General features: G+C 35.6%; 3 protein-coding genes across 12 annotated transcripts; 1 reads left to right on the top strand and 2 right to left on the bottom strand.

Annotated features, from left to right (window-relative positions):
- Positions 1-106: 106 nt before the first annotated feature.
- Positions 107-1153, bottom strand: Wrm1 (wurmchen 1 transmembrane protein). The gene is made up of 3 exons (XM_078185223.1): positions 987-1153; positions 372-589; positions 107-301 (listed from the first exon to the last, which is right to left on the bottom strand). Exons 2-3 carry the CDS (start codon positions 559-561, stop codon positions 108-110), a joined length of 384 nt encoding a protein of 127 aa, XP_078041349.1. The 5' UTR covers positions 562-589; positions 987-1153; the 3' UTR covers position 107.
- Positions 1154-2416: 1263 nt separating this feature from the next.
- Positions 2417-15901, top strand: Lqf (epsin homolog lqf). Of its 10 annotated transcripts, XM_078184538.1 has the most exons (15): positions 3036-3368; positions 5234-5285; positions 6153-6246; positions 7988-8080; positions 8151-8409; positions 8485-8684; positions 8759-8807; positions 8976-9138; positions 9224-9356; positions 9585-9672; positions 9747-9868; positions 9955-10276; positions 10438-10614; positions 10868-10888; positions 11194-11330. In XM_078184538.1, the coding sequence occupies exons 3-14, from the start codon at positions 6223-6225 to the stop codon at positions 10882-10884; spliced, it is 1647 nt and encodes a 548-aa protein (XP_078040664.1). In that variant the 5' UTR covers positions 3036-3368; positions 5234-5285; positions 6153-6222; the 3' UTR covers positions 10885-10888; positions 11194-11330. The 10 variants fall into 10 exon arrangements, with proteins under 10 accessions (XP_078040657.1, XP_078040661.1, XP_078040664.1 ...); XM_078184531.1 differs by lacking the exons at positions 3036-3368; positions 10868-10888 and adding an exon at positions 2417-2596 and having other exon boundaries at positions 11194-15901; XM_078184530.1 differs by lacking the exon at positions 10868-10888 and having other exon boundaries at positions 3037-3368; positions 6113-6246; positions 11194-15901.
- On the bottom strand, positions 15884-16958 carry LOC144471937 (protein C10). Its single transcript, XM_078184540.1, has 3 exons — positions 16667-16958; positions 16401-16577; positions 15884-16327 (listed from the first exon to the last, which is right to left on the bottom strand). Exons 1-3 carry the CDS (start codon positions 16704-16706, stop codon positions 16194-16196), a joined length of 351 nt encoding a protein of 116 aa, XP_078040666.1. The 5' UTR covers positions 16707-16958; the 3' UTR covers positions 15884-16193.
- Between the last annotated feature and the right edge of the window lie 42 nt (positions 16959-17000).

A 17000-nucleotide genomic window follows, 5' to 3' on the forward strand; every position in this document is an offset into this window, starting at 1 on the left:
AAGATGTGACGTTTACAACTAATATGTTAGTATATTCAAAATGTTGCGTGTCTGATCGCGCGCTAACATCGGATCTAGTCTCTAAACTTCTCCTATTCGATATCCAATTAGATTTCACTCTCTCGCTTCTGCATTTCCATGTATTCTTGAGATTGTGGTGCAGATCCGAGCGATTTGGGATTATGATATTGTAAAATCTGTTTCTCTGGTTGTATTATACGCCCTGGTTCCAATTCGCTTATATCCAGAGGAGGTGATTTGTGCGGTAATACCGTGAACAATGGCTGAATCCACCTGTTACCTGTTCCCAGAATAAATTTATGTAATAAAAGGTTGTTGACATTAATAAGAACAGATTATCCAAGACTTACCAGTGAAGGGACTCTGCCAGTAGTCCCTGTGTCGAGAACAGAAGCAAAATCCAATATTCAAAATACACAGGATTACGAATACCAGAGAACAGATAGTCACAGTGACGTAAAATGGTGTGAAATCACCATACTCGTGCTTTACGAAGAAGGGATTCTTCAGGTAATCCTCTCGCTCGTCTAGAATGGACATTTTTATAAATTTTTAGACTGAGTAACTTCTGAAAAAGACAAAGATAGTTTTCCCTTATGTACATGAACTTTTTAAGAATTTCACTGATTTATTCGTTTGCCAGAAACACGCGACTAATCCAACTTTGAATTACTAATATGTCGCATTCGTTTAATAACAATAAAATGACTTATTTAAACGAGTCGCAATTTGGCGTCATTCGTGCCGAGAGAACCAAAGGCGTGGCGTGAGGTCAACATTACCAAGTTATGCTTAATTCTTTTAAATACTGTGTACACGTGTTCCTTATATTGCAGACCATTAAATGATTTTTATTATAATCAATCGAATATAATTGAAATGTTGTGAATGGTACGAAAGTATAAATAATAGCTCTGAGAATCTCAGCTGGGTTAATATAATCAACATATTCATACATTACGTACCGTTCAACAAATCCTGTTTCTCCTTAAGCCTTTATTTTGAATATTAGTGAAATTGGCGTCACCAAATCTTAAATGTAAAATAGCCCCGATTCCTCACTATTTGATGTAGTACAACAAATTCAACTGAATTAACTATCACTAGATGCATTGGAATCTGTTACGTTACAAGTTGTATTTGGGCGGGGCGATGTGTATGGTGGGAGGATAGAATGCATTAGCCATCAGGTTCCATTTTCATGTAACTATGGAATGCACCTGTTTCTACATCTTTAAAGAAAGCTCGTGTATTATTTATAAAAAAAAAAAACAGTGTCATTCAATAATAGCCGACCCTCTTTTTGTCTTCCTAGATCATAACAAAGTTCTGCTTCTTAACTTTGGATAGAATATGAAATGGGATAGAAAATGTAATATTTTATTTTTTTCGTAATAAAATATCTTCATTCATATTGTACAAATGCTGGAGGCAACTAATTAAAATAGACATTTCGTAGAAAAATTAATTAATCGTTGTGGACAAAATAAAATTTGACTGAATTTGGCGATGATCGTGCCTCTTTCGGTGGAAAAATAAAACTCCGCTCGAGGTCCGTGCAGCGCCAATTGGGCTAATGGCGAAATGCTCAAACTGTTAGCCAAATTACCGATAGTCGATATTAGCTAGTAGTTTGAGCGTTTGGCAGCTACATCGATTGGCGCTGTAACTACCCATAAGAAAAATACAGAATCATCGAAAAACATTAATTATGGAAAAAATACCGCACAAAAAAATAAACCACAGACGCAACAACGTTCAGGAGAATTTGTTGTTTCGGTATAAGGTGATAAAACAAATAACAATCATAAGAAAAAAAAATATAATGAATTGTCGTTTGAAGTTAGACTATCAACCTTTGAACGGTGTTTCGAGACTTCATCACCAAATAAATTCGTTTTATCAAAGATATGAAAATCACTACTGTACACGAAGTATTGATAAAACTATCGAGGGTATTTAAATTTTTTGTAAGAAAAAATTTAAATGATTGTATTAATTCGTTTTATGTAGTCACCATTTCAAAAGGCTCTACTTATTTTAATCTCTACTCAAGTGATAGACAATTCTTAGTCAAAAATATAGCATGTTTGCGTTCATTTACATAAAATAGTTTTATAAATATCTTTTGAAAACACTTCTGTCGTAGGTATTCGTTTACGTGTCCTATTACATATTGAAGTACAGTAACGGGTCCTTCTTCTGCACACCTGCAGGTTGCAGCTCGATCCATTAGCAAGGAAGAGTACGACAAAGTTATATAAGGTATTCATGTACAAACATTCATAGAATCTGATGTTTATCGTTCTACTTTTCTCCATCGTATCTCGTTTTCTTTCTACAGTACTTGCACGAGCGCTGGACGCGCTGTAACATGTGGAAGCCAGCTTAGGGAGTACGAAAAGTGTGCAGGAGTAGAAACCATTACTATATCTCTATTTTAATTCTAACGTCTCTTCGTAGAGGGTACTGTTGATCAGTTTCTTGCTGGTCGTCCCACTATGGATCATAAGCCGGTCGATTAAACTATGGAACCAGTGGGTTTAATGGGAGGGTGCAAAGGTATTTGTAAGGTGTAAGTTGATTTCGTGGTTAATTTTCTAATAACCTACCAATCGTCTTTCATGGTTTGTAAAGGCCTGAGACGTCCTTTGTGTCAGAAACATATGTAAATATATGATGATCACGGAAAACTGTTTGCACTTTTTCCAGTAAAAAGAAAACGTAGAGGGTATTTTCGTTAAACCCCTTTTTTTAAGATAATGTTTCTTTCTTGCTAAAATGTATATTTCTGTATATTTATTTAAATGTAAATTAATTTAATTTGCCTATTTATTTATTATAGAATATTAACAGAGATTTTTCACATAATACATATAGTTAGGTATTATAAACAGATTCATGCAACTTCCGTGTCACCCTATACGTTTTGCCAGCAATTAGAATTAGAGCATAGACGTCCGTATACTTGTAAATCCGCCATAAGATTACATAAAGAGAGAGAACGCTTCATTGACAAATTCCTTGTTTCGATAAAAAAGTCACGTAGTACGTTCAGCGATTTAAAGCGGCCGTAGACACACAAGGCCTAGGTTCAGCAATAGACAGCCTCGAACAGCCTCGAATCTGTTTTCAAGTCTGTCAGAAACGGATTCAGTGTCAAATCCCCGTAAATTGCACCGCGAAACAAGGGAAAGAGGAGGAGGAAATATTTTCCAGCGCCATCTTGCCTCGTAGCTCCTAATTCGTCAGTGCCTGTGAATGGACTTGTCATAAGTGTTTTATGTTATTTTGTTCGTTGTTTCGGTTACAAAAGTTAGTGTATTAAATTTCGAGTACACGTCACGGTGAGTAGAACGGCTCTACATTGGATCATGCGAAACGAAAACACGGTAACGAAATGTTAAGTTGAACACGCGAACTGCGAGTGGTATGTTCCGTCGAATAAAAGTGTGCGAACTTTTTGTTCCATTTCAACGATAGATCATCGTTTTCTGAGTAATTCTAATCACGATGCATTTTCTACTATTTTGCTTGTTTTCGTTCGCTCTGTGACAATCCGTGTCCGAGACGAATTTTTTAGTAGAGCGAGACAACGAAGTCACGCCCGTTCGTAAAAGGCATAGGAAGGAACTTTCGAAATTGACACATCACGTATTTTCATAAACTATGCACAGTGTATATAGTCTTAGGATACCAGTCGATGTGTGTATAACATGATTTAATGTTTCAAGTGCTCTGTAAATTGTCGAGTATTCGAAATACTCTTTGGAAGACATACTATTCTAACGGATAGTGTTCGAGTATGTACTGGAATATTCGTGCAGTGTTCAAGTGCCTAATGTTATTATCATATCGTTCGCACGAATGTACGAATATAAGAAAAATTCAATGAATACCGATTGTCGGATACAACAGAATATAATGTAAATCAAGTGTTTATATCGTTCGTAAGGATCTAGTGTTGGTGTACATATATTTCATTTGATAGTACCTACATATGTAGGTAGATTAGTTGGGGGACACAAGCACGTAAGTCGTGTTATAATGTGCTTCGACTATTCGAATACAATCCGAATTTGTGTCTGTCTCTAATTTACAGAGTATTTGAACATACAGAAAATTTGATGTGCTATGTTATACTACAACGTGTATCTATTGTCTCGGATTGATATGGAAACTAGTGTATGTTCCGACGGCATTGTTCTTTCAATACATTGGACGCCACGTCGCGTCGGTCACCGATGTCTGACAGCAGAGCAGACTTTCTGTTTAACCTGTGTGTGACAGTCATCGGTGACCTACGGTCCCGTATTTACAACATCGTGATTTACTGTGCGATGCAAATCAAATGATAAACTGGTAAAAAATTGATGTCGAATTCATATTAAATATTCGTGTCAAATGTCGTTTCATATTCATTCTACACAGTGTATAATTGTTCTTGACGCGTCTACGTGAATAGATAGTGTATCAGCAGAATTCCCAACCTCTCTTGGCTTGTGTATATTTCCCAGAAATGACTGTCATAAGCGTACGGCAAAAAAAACTGTGCTCGTGTGAATTTTACAAAAAAATCTGCTGAGTTGTCGTATAAACAGTGTCAGCTTGATGATGACATTACATAAAAACTGACATTTCAGACATACATGATTTGAAGGCATTATTATGATCTTTTAATCGATTTATATATTTTTCGTTATTTACTTGACATTTGTTATGTGTGTAATCAATAGTTTCACGGTCATTTATAAGTCTAATACCATGCAGCACCCACTACTAGGAAACCATATAAAGACAATCCTAAGTAGATCTAACGCATAAACAATTCTTTTATCACATTTTATATTATAGCATTAAACTGCACCTTTCAAGGGGTATTTGTCTAGAGACTCTATCAAACGATAATTCTGTGTCTGACGGAACAATGCAAACAAATGTTTATCAATGTAGTTATCTGACAAGTACGCGCTCACTTGTTATCTCTCACAGATGCTTTATGGCTAGAGCAAAGTGACAAGAAATAAGTGAATATATATTAAATATGGTCAATAGCTCCAGCAGTTTTTTTTAAACATTTGATATTAGCAAATCGTTTATGTTATTAAGGATTCTGTTATATAAATTGACATTGTACGTGTGTTGTGATAAGATATGAACTAAATAGAATGATATTGACTGGAAGATAATAATGGTTTTCTTTATTTTTCAGTTTAATAACAAGACTATTGTGAAGAAAAATTCAAATCCTCCATTTTATCAACGTAAGTAATTTGACAATTTTTACTTTTATTGCATGCAGTCTATTGTTTTTTCAAACGAGTAGTTTGGTTCAGATTTGTTTTTCTTTAATATGAGAGTGTTTTCCTCTTTTTTTGTTTGATTCTTTTTAAATAACTTACATTAAAGTGCCTGCAACAAGTTTAACAATGAATAAAAGTAGTTTCAAAGATTAATTTAGTACTTTGCATCTTTCAAATAATATTCCAGAATATTAAATCAACTAATTCAGAGTAATATTGCACAAAAACTGCAACTTTGATTTCATTGTTAATTTAGAATCATCATTTTTATCATTAAAGGAATTGAATAAGTTTATATATGTAGTTTCTTTTGATACAATATTGCTTTTAATAGAAGAAAGTTTACAACTACATTGTAGAGAGTGTCGCAGATAGTAATATAAATTGTTTGGATAAAAAAAATACCTGCTTTAAATGTATTGTATTTACTACATATAGTTTATACATATATAGAGGTAAATAATAATGATAAATGAAATAATAGTGTAATTTACTTAAGAAGTATGAGTTGTGCCTATTTAATTGATAAGTATTCTTTGAATCTGACATTTTTTTACAATACTGTATATTCAACAGTTTTATATATATATATATATACACATGAACACACATATATGTCTCATTTAATATGCAGTATTCTGTGCAATATTTATTTGCATAATATTTAGTAAGATTTCTCAAATTACACAAAGTGCCCTCAGTTAGTTATTTAATCATTTGCACATTACGTAAAAATTCATTCATCATCCACAGGTATAAATATAACAATTTACTTCTTGCTTATTTAGTGAACTGTCTAATAGTTTAGGATTTTATTCTGATTCGAAGAGTGTTCGGGAAGTTTTCTATATTTCTGGGCAAGAAGTAGCTTCATCGACAACTGCCAGCAGTATTTCGTATGCCAACAATGGCGATGCAGAAGGTAAATTACACAACAGGCCACAGTCAACAAAATAACAAGTGTTATTACCTTACTAATCAATGATGTTGTTAGAAAATGATTGAAAAAGAAATCATGTAGATAAATGTTTTGTGGATTACCTTTCTAAGTAGTATACAGGATGTCACTGAAAATTATTTTATAATTGTAAGGAAGAATTATAATCCATAATGGATGTAATAATTGAACTTTTTATTTCAAATATGTGTATACAATGGAAAAATAATTAATTTTGAACCAATCTTAATGGCCCAACATCCTGTGTACAGGAGATATATGAGTTATAGTTTTTAGTAATCAAGTTTTTGCACATACTTGAACTCATTTATGTTTTATTTATCGCAAAATTATAAAATAACAATAATTATGCACATTATGCAAGTCAGTATTGCAGCAAATATTATTTTCAAAGGAGAGTTTAAGTTTCGGTAGAGAAATATAAGATAATGACCCTTAAAAGGATTGTTGGATACAGTGAAAAGAATGTTCTCAGATAAAAAGCTGACGAAGAGTGGCAGTCTCTTTTCTATAATTTGAATACTATGGATATTAAATGCACTGGTTTAATTGAAACATTTTATTTGGGGTATAGTATATATAGGCACATCTCAAAAATAAAGTTGTTCTACTTTGAAGCTGTATAAAACCAAAATTATACATACTCCGTGAAATGTGGAGTTCCTGAGATCATTTCAAGTAATCTTTTCCTTTGCTGAAATGCAATCCGCGGCTTTGTTAACGAGTTATTAATTAAATACAGAAGCGTATGAAAGATAAGCGCGCGAGAATTCAACCTCGCGGATTGAAGCCTACCACCTCACTCCGGGACGCGACGGAATGAAAAGGCTGCGCTCCGGCTTTGAGCCGTATCCGAAATAACGAACAAGGATTTTATGAATTTTATTCATTATTTTTTATGATTTCATAAAATCCTTGTTCGTTATTTCGAACACGGCTCAAAGCCGGAGCGCAGCCCTCTCATTCCGTCGCGTCCCGGAGTGAGGTGGTAGGCTTCAATCCGCGAGGTTGAATTCTCGCGCGCTTATTTTTCATACGCTTTTGTATTTAATTAATAACTCGTTAACAAAGCCGCAGACTGCAGTTCAGCAAAGAAAAGATTACTTGAAATGGCCTCAGGAACCCCTTATTTCCCGGAGTATATGTATATAATTTTGATACACCCAGTACATTACACATTTAAAGTAGTTGTATCCCATTCTACTACCTTATTGCATTCTACTTGCCATATAAATATTTTAATTTGCAAGTACTGTGGTGATACAATTGATAGGAGAGGGGAACATTGTAAATTATAAGAGGGGTCTTTTTACTTTGTTGTCAATTGCACTTTTAATTTAGCTACTTTCATTCATCTTATTATAACACTAATCAAATAGAAAATAGTGGTAACACGCTAATTTGATAAAACTAGACTAGAATAAATATTTTACAAATAATTTTTTGCGTCTTTACTAATACATACTTGGACGCATGGCTTTGGTATGGAATGATTGCCCATATTTATCACAAACCATCTTTTTCTGTTCTCCATTTTGTTTGCACATAGCTTTAACTGAAATTATATTTCGTTTATATAAAAAATGTGTAACATCTATCGAATCTAATAAACAATATACGTGAACGTAGATGATGATAAGTATGGGCTTCTAAAAGAGTTATGGATTTTGCTACCTGCTTGTAATATACAGTGGTAATTTTTTAGATGAGAAGGCAAGGTCAAGACGTTATGCAGGTTAACCTGGCAGGTATCAGGCGAGACATTGTTAATCTTGCCCATAATTATAGCAATGCACAGGTAATTAAACAATATTTTATTATAATATTATATGGTCACATTTAATTCAAACACTTGTTACATGCAACAGAAAGCGGTACGTAAAGCCACCAGCAATGATCCATGGGGTCCAAGCAGCACGCTTATGGCAGAAATTTCTGACCTAACATACAATGTTGTGGCATTTACTGAAATCATGCAGATGTTATGGAAAAGATTGAACGATCACGGTAAAAATTGGCGGCATGTGTACAAAGCTTTAGTCCTCTTGGAGTATCTAATTAAAACAGGATCAGAAAAAGTTGCACAGCAATGTAAAGAAAATATTTTTGCCATCCAAACTTTAAAGGGTGAGTTGCTTTGTCTGTCGCAATATAATAATAATGTAATGTAAATTTTCTTGACGTTTCTTTTGTTGCCTTTAGATTTCCAGTATATGGAAGGGTCTAAAGATCAAGGTGTAAACGTAAGGGAGAAAGCAAAGCAACTAGTGGCCTTATTAAAAGACGATGAGAGATTAAGAAACGAACGAGCTAGAGCATTGAAAGCTAAGGAAAGATTTACACAATCTGTTAGCGGGTTTGGAAGCGATGGATTAGATGCTATGTCACCTGTGAGCAGCGATGTATGTCTTTTACATTTAAAAGCATCAAGCAATTATATTATCAAAAAATTATGACATCTTACCTACCGATATAGTTTCAGGATTGGGAACCGTGTCGCCTGGGATCCGAATCGGCAGCTAGACGTACGAATAATAACTAATATATTATTTTATGCAGTGTGTCTTTTTTATTTTAATTGAAACCGCAGAAGTATCACGTCGGTCATTGAGGATTAATACCTGCCTAAAAAAAGATACATTGTATAATTCTATATATAATCTTCAACTAACTATAATCTACGCACTAAACAGCCGAATTGGAAGCTGCAAGGCCACAAACAGTCGGAGAAGAGGAACTGCAACTGCAATTGGCTCTGGCAATGTCTAGGGAAGAGGCGGAGCAGGAAGAACAAAGAAGGCGCAGCGACGACGTCAGACTGCAGTTAGCTCTCAGTCAGAGCCAGCAAGATTTTAAGTTAGTGCATAGTGATTGCAGATTTCGAACATCGAATATATCGTGTACTATAAAATATCATTGATAAGATGCAAATGTCTTTCAGAGCTCCACAAACTGAGAAGCAAAGTCATATGCTGGACCTCTTGGATGTAAATTTAGGAGAAGCCAGCGGTGGAGCCAATGCACAAACTGATCCTTGGGGTGTCCCCGTTGCCGCACCACCGCCCAGACCACAGGTATATCAGGCTCTTCAGTTAAATGATACTTATGCATCTGCTTATTGCATGTTAATACGACATTGCGTACTCTTTGCACGTTGCAAAACAGTCTTTGGATTTGTCTCAGTTTTATATATATAAGGTATGTTTGTCTAATACAGCAAATGTTGCTGCAGCACTGTGCTATTCCTTGTAACTTCTAGAAATATTAGAAACGGAATTCTCTAACTGGCTTTTATTCCGTAGCCGCAGAACGACCCATGGAGCGCCCCGAACACGAGTAGTACGTCACCCATGGTCGACCCATGGGCACCTGTTCCACCACAAAGACCATGTAAGACGCGATGCATTAAACGAATGACTTATGATTTTATTTCTATAGCAATTAAACGGATCGTTCAATTTTAGCGGCTGCCATTGATCCGTGGCGGGCACCCGCACCTTCGCCTGTACCAGTTACGTCTCCACCTACAGCAGATCCTTGGTCACCTGTGCCCGCTACCGCCGAAACTGAAACAAATAAAAAGCCAGTAAGACTTTCCAGAAACTGAAGATACTTACATGCATATATTCGTTAACAAATGAATCCGTGTGTTCTAATGTACTGATTGTTAAGGCTGGACGAGAGGGCGCAACGTCTGCTTCACCATCATTCAACAACCCCACCCTAACGCAGAACATTGGCTTCACGGCGCAATCGCCGCAGAACATTGGTTTCACGGCTCCATCACCGCCGAATATAGGCTTCAATCTGCCTGCATCTTCGAACAATTTTAATACCACAAGCAACGGTTTCAACGGCACCGGATCTAGTTTTAACAATTTCCCTGCGGGCAATCAAAACAACTCAGGAGTCAGCCCGCTGAGCGACTTAGACGAGTTTGATGTAATTACTAACAGAAATAAGCTTGGATCTAGTCCACAACCAGTAAACAATGGTACATTATTGTTTGATTTCTTATAGAGAATAGTGTTGTAAGGGTTGCGAAGTCGAATTTTTCTTTACTTATATAAGTTATATGCGAAATGCAACGCCTACAACGCTATGCACATAGATTTAATCTTGGGGAACTGGATCACGTGGTGAAAATTGTTGTAGGAGATTCGCTATCACCAGATCCATTCGATTTGGGAGGCATAGCCGAAAATCTACCTACGAGTACGGGAGCTGTTAAGAAGACACCACAGTCGTTCCTCGGGGAGAACTCTGCTCTGGTTAACCTTGATAATCTCGTCAGTACTTCTGCGATTAAACCAGCCACGCCAACACCTACAGGTAACATTTAATTTAATATCGACAACATCGAATTCATCTTGGAAAGAGTTGTTTAAACTATCTATATTTATATGTATATCAACATATTCTTACCAACAATAATTACTGTTGGATGCTGCGTACGGTTTACCAAAATTTCAAGATAGAATTCTAACATAATCACAGAATTCCAAACACTAAAGTAATTCAATTTTCCTAAAAACTAACGATTTGTGTGTGTGTTTTTTTGTAACGTATTTTGTCTGCAAAATAGCATTTCATTGGAAATAAATTCGTGAGTATCAACAAAGTGATCAACTGTATACTGCATGAGTGCATGACTCGAATGTTGTATTTGGAGATAGTACAACAATTTTTGTTGCAAATTTTCTTTTACAGCGAAGACTGACAACATACTGTTACAGGTTTTCGATTAGACTGTATATACACGTGTGAACTGAATGCATTATCTTTACAGTTTCTAATGAATGCGTTATTCTTTAAGTTTTTGTGTTTTTTTTTTTTAAATGAAATATTCTTGAAATACGTGGTGTAGAAATAATTGTCGACTGTAGACTAACGTTGTGAACAATTTTTCAGCAACCACCTCGTATTCAGCAAATCCATTTGCGACGGTAACACCACCACCACCCCGTCCTACGATCAATCAGATTCGACAGGATCCTTGGGCAGCGAATACACCTACTACAGCGAATCCGTTCCTCTCGTAGCTCGGCAATAGAATTGTCGATGACGTCAGTCGATAAATCAAGAGCACCGTGGTCTAAAAAGTATTCGAGGTTTTTAGCGGTAACCCTGTACGGTATAAGTTTCTCGCTCGCTATAAAATAGCTTTATTTCAAGATAATAGACGACACACATACACAGATGACAGAGTGAAGACGTCCTATCGCAATAAAAAGAAAAAAAAAACGAAAAAAATATCCAGAACACGCTAGTTTTAACATTTGAAAGTAATACGAGTCTTTTACAAATGATTAAAAGCGACCATCGCCGACCTGTTCGGTCCTTGTTAATCGGTGAGAAAATAGAAATGTTAAAGAAGTACGCTAGTGGGCTCCGTTCAAAGTTTCAACAATGGACATGGCTAACATCGACGTTTAGTTTTACATAGCAATTGAGACAGACTAGCGAACGTTTATTTCTATCGTGCTTATTACGCAGAAATGTTTTTTGCGTCTGCTACGATCGAATCGCTTGTAGATTAAACGCGTAACGAAGATGAGTGGGGAACTGTTTCGAGGATGATAATAATGATGATGGACACGCGCTAGAAACGGGAAACGATGAAAACTGTGTAAATTAAATGTTCGGCTGCTTGCGCGGCCCCAAGGTGTATAACTAGATTTTATAAGCACCTTTTTCATATATAGTATATTTTTTAAGTATGACTCGATTTGACTCGGTAATAGGATAGAATCATTGAATAATATTTTTGGCGGACTATAGACGTGAAACGGAGGGTATGGTGATAGTGGCAGTGCTCGACGCGTCATGAATCAATTTCTTTGTCCTTGTATTTATATATACGTCTTTTTCTACGGCTAACGAGATCGTGAGACTGTAATCGTGATTTGCAAAAGCATATTATATCGAACAGGGTTCTTCGGTTTGAAGTTTATACGCTTAACAATGTGCATCGATCGCGGCTCGTAACGAAAAAAAAAAAACTACTATACATTCGCGCTGTAGCATGTGTTCCTTGATGATGACTTGATTGATCTTGAATAATTTCAAAATGGACTCCTTTGGAAAAAAAGTATTTGCATTGACGCAACAGCATGCTTTTTAATTGAGGGAGTTAGTGATGATGTGAAAGGTGGGAACATATTTTGCTTTCCGTGAACTCGTGTGAACAAACGTTCAAAACGAAAGTGCATTTGTTTTCAATTTGCCTGGAGACAATATTGTCACACATTCCATTCGAAACACATTTTTGTTCATTGCAAATCGTGTACCGAATATAATGAGAAAATTTCTCATGGAAACGATGTATACGTATGTACAGTATATTTTACAATTTCCTAATTATGGAGATCAGAATATGTACATCATAAACTTGTACGGGTCAGTGTGAGTCACTATCGAAACCGGTGTGTCATTTTGTTATACAAAATGGCCTCAAAAATGAAGTAACAGACTGCTAATTATCCTGCTGTAATTAAGAGAATATCAAAACATTTACATAAATAATATATAGAAATACATAATTTGCCAGAGGATCATTTTATTAAATCATTTTCTGTAACTAGAAATGGTTCAGTAAAGTCAAACTGTAGTACCGGGAATACTTTTGAAATAAAGGATCGACTGTGGTTGTTCGTGCGAATACAAGTCTTGATTATTCTACGTATAACTGAAATCTAGAGTCATTAAACTTTCGCGGGTTTAGACAAGAATTGTGCGTAACATCCACAGCCTATCGCCAATACACCAACGTGTATCCTATAAACGGTTTTACGGGTTTAAACGACTTATCGCACGAGTTCACGAGACGCGATAGAAATGTGCTTCCGCTTAAATACTCTTTTTGCTGAGAGAGACGTGTATGCTAGTAAAACGATGTGTTGTCCGCTGATTATTCACTGTGTTTATCAATACCTCGAAGTACTTGCTGACGGGGCAGTCTGAGAGCAATTCACTGTAAAAAGTAATATCGCGTTTTACGCGCGTAAGTACGAGTCGAGTTTTAGTTTGTGAAATTTTACACACATTTCATTCCGACAATGATTCAATATTATTTGCACAGACTTCGTGCACTTCGGAAAAACACGCGTGTGCTGGGATGTATTTTCTTATCGATGAGGAGTCGCTGTTCATTAAAAATCGGAGCGTTTTATAATTTTACGGAAACTCACGTGCCGACGCTGGGATGGATTACGTTGGTTACTACGGGGTTCTCGAAAATTCAGAGAATTTTTAATGGGAAATTATTGTATATCCGTGCAAATATGAGGCGTTTTTACTTGTTCGATAGTCAGTTCAACCTGTTAACCGAGTGAACATTCTTTATATTAATACAAGCGTTCTGATACCGTTTGTTGGGGAAATAATAGATTGTGGATTTTATGCAATATATAGCATTCAGGCAGGGGCAGAGTTAAATGTAGTAGTATTTTTATTTTATTTTAAATTAGGATTACCAGATGTACAGAATCGATTCAGATGTTCTGGGTTTTACGGTAATTAAGCACGGGACTGCTATGTGGATGTTCAGATCTTGGTGTATAATATCATTAATAGGATTTTTTCCCAAGCTGTAGTAACTCCTAGTTCTTACGGAATGCTGTATGAGCGCCTGTATTTGCATAAATATCCTTAATCATACTCATTCACAAATTAGCTATGGAAGAGTAATTACAACCGGCGAGTTCTCGGTTAACAGGTTGAGGGTACCAACCATAATCCAAGGACAGTAACGAGCGCATTAGCTTTCGTTCAACACGAGGCAATTTACAATTGTACCTTGATTTATATAATGAAAAAAAAAGAACGAAAAAATTGTAAATACGTTAACAGCATATCGTTCCCCAATTGTCAAGTCACTTTTTTTCGTCTATACTCAATGGACGGTATGTAAGATACTTTTAACGAAGCCTGAAAGTGTTTTCTAACATTGTTCGCTCGTTCTTTCCCGTTTTTTCGAGGAAAACGTTGCTGAGTTCGTTGGTTTTACATCAATACTTTGTACACTCGAACGAGCACGTCTCTGTACGTTGATGGCTCGACGGGAACATGACGGTGCGACACGACAGTCGTATTTTTTATCCTGTTAACCAGATGACTTACCAGATAGAAAATACAGATGATACAGACTTTACTGCGAAGCCAGCAGAGATCAAAATAACATCATCGGAAGCACTTCTGGATGTAGCCATGAGCAATACAAGGCCATCGAGCTCGACCGTCTCACTGCCATTATCAACGGTATGCAAAGTACAAACAACGTGATCTGTATCACTCTGATAACGCTATCATTAACGAGCTACAGGTTCCATCGAAAACCACGAGAATTTTATTATTCTACAACGTGGAGATACATGGCCTTCAGAGAAATTAATAAGGGTGCGAGTTCAAGACGATTCGTTGGTTGCATCATAGTCTCTAAAATTCTTCCGAAAAGCTAGCTCTTCAGACTTATGGCTTCTCAAGTAAAGAAGTTTATAGAAGAAGTTCAAATTTTAGAGAGAATTTATAACATTCTATTAATTGAATTAACAAACGAATGAAGTTAAACCAGAAGATAAATCATCATCCAGGGTTAACAGGTTAACGACGATTGTCGACAATCAAAACGCGTGTACGTATTTATTAGTGAGTTCTTTTTTAAACATGTCCAGGACGGATGACTCAAAATATGCATTACATCGGCAAACCGAATACATCACGGGAAGAGAAGTCGCGACAACAATCAATGCTGATTCTTAAAGTTTAATTAAGAACACGCTTATCCCGTGGCTAATAATTAGCCAGAGTACTGTCCTGAATGTGTTAAAGGACTACTTTCCAGGTAGAATGAATACCGACTCAGCATTTCCTTTTTTGAAGCAATTAACGCATTTTACAATTTTTATACAAGAATACAACATTGGCAAATGGGGGAACTGTGTTTACCTGCTTCTAATTGAATCGTACAAGATCAATTACACACGCGATTCAAGTTCTGTTATAAGTGAAATATTGCTTAAATAATTCCATTGTATTATTCTTCGTTAAATTAATGATTTTCTGTTGCATTATGCATTTTCAACATACTTGCTTCTATGATTGAAACTGTATATTTAATGTGTATTTATCCGGACGTTCGCGAAAATATGAAGTGATATGTGATAGGAATGTAAGTCATTGTATACCACTCAAAGTTGTACTACACTGATTTAATAGTCTGCGATCACCGCTTTTATAGGAAAATTCTTCTATTTAAGCAACGCGTCTACTGCGTCTGCAATTTAACGTCGATGAACTCCTAAACCTTTTATTTTCGTTGACTAATCGATCTAGGCAATTGTTTCTTGTCTTCTTTCTACTTTTTGTACAAAGCAATAGATTGGTATTATTCTGTACGTACATAATGTGATGCACGAGCTTCATTTTTGCGCGAACAATGGAACACTATTTAGTTTTTAGTGTTGGTGTAAGTGCAGAGCAAATTCAAAGAACATTTAAGAATGAATATTATATATTTTAGTAGATTCTATTATTATTATTATTATTAATATTATTATTATTATACAAATAAATGTAAAAATTTTTAATTTTTCTGATTAAATATTTAATTTGAAGTTTCCTTGTACGTGTCTTTCCTCTATACTAGATTCAAATTACGATTTTCGAATTCAAAGGTATTTATAAAAGGAATAATTATCTCTAGTGTGGCGCGAGTCGCAAGGAAACAGTACATTTGAATACTCGTGTTGGATGTTGGATCCAAAGGTACAATGTTACAAGATTCAGATTGCTGAACTGTTGTGTTTCGATATTCAACAGAAGTAGTAAACTTTGTTCTACATGTGATTTTTATCATGATGGAAAGAAATTACACATAAAACGAATTTTCGTTATGTGCAACATATTTTATTTTAAAGAGATGCTTCGGTTGAAGAACTTATAGTAACTGGAGGAAGGAAATACGAGCGAACTTGACTATGTAATTGTGCTATTTCAGGGTCTTCCCTCTCTAAAGCTCTGAGTAATTGTGAAAACTGAACCGTACCTGTAATGTATGAAAGACTAATAAATTATTTGTAAGGAAATGGATTTTTGGCTTGGGGGTGTTTCAAGATTACCTTCCCGCCCTTCCGGAAATCCATAATTTTTAATAACATCCATTTGAATTTGTACTACAATTGGAAAAACGAACTGCATCATTTTGAGCATTTCATTTCCTGAATTTTCCTTTGCCTCTGTCAGTTTCTGAATAGTTTCTGGAGTACTTAAAGCTGTTAGAACATCTGTCAGAACAGCTGAAGCATAATCATTGAATAAGTCTCCTACATCCTACATGAATTAATAAATATATCATTACCCATATTTTGTTTGACATAGTAAATACCTTTAGCTATTTCTGGAGTAAAATTAGGCATAGTGGTCATTGCTTCAATCGCCACCGGCAGTCTATTAACAATAATTCAGATTCCGACAATTGTCTAGATTGTAAAGTGCAATATCGTTGTTTAATAAGATCTTATACATTCGTGGAACCGTTTCATTTTATGATTCCGAACACTTTCAAGTTGCTTTTACTTTATTTTGAAGATATTTGTTTACTTTCTAACGCATATATTAGGAAACGTCAAAACAATGTCACAGTGTAGATGTACGTATCTAGAATTAGAGTCTGGAGCGTGTCGAGTCACGAAAAATTGTTATCCTGCATTTTCATTGGT

The sequence above is a fragment of the Augochlora pura genome, chromosome 7 (genome assembly GCF_028453695.1).
Source record: "Augochlora pura isolate Apur16 chromosome 7, APUR_v2.2.1, whole genome shotgun sequence".
NCBI classification, from domain to species: domain Eukaryota; kingdom Metazoa; phylum Arthropoda; class Insecta; order Hymenoptera; family Halictidae; genus Augochlora; species Augochlora pura.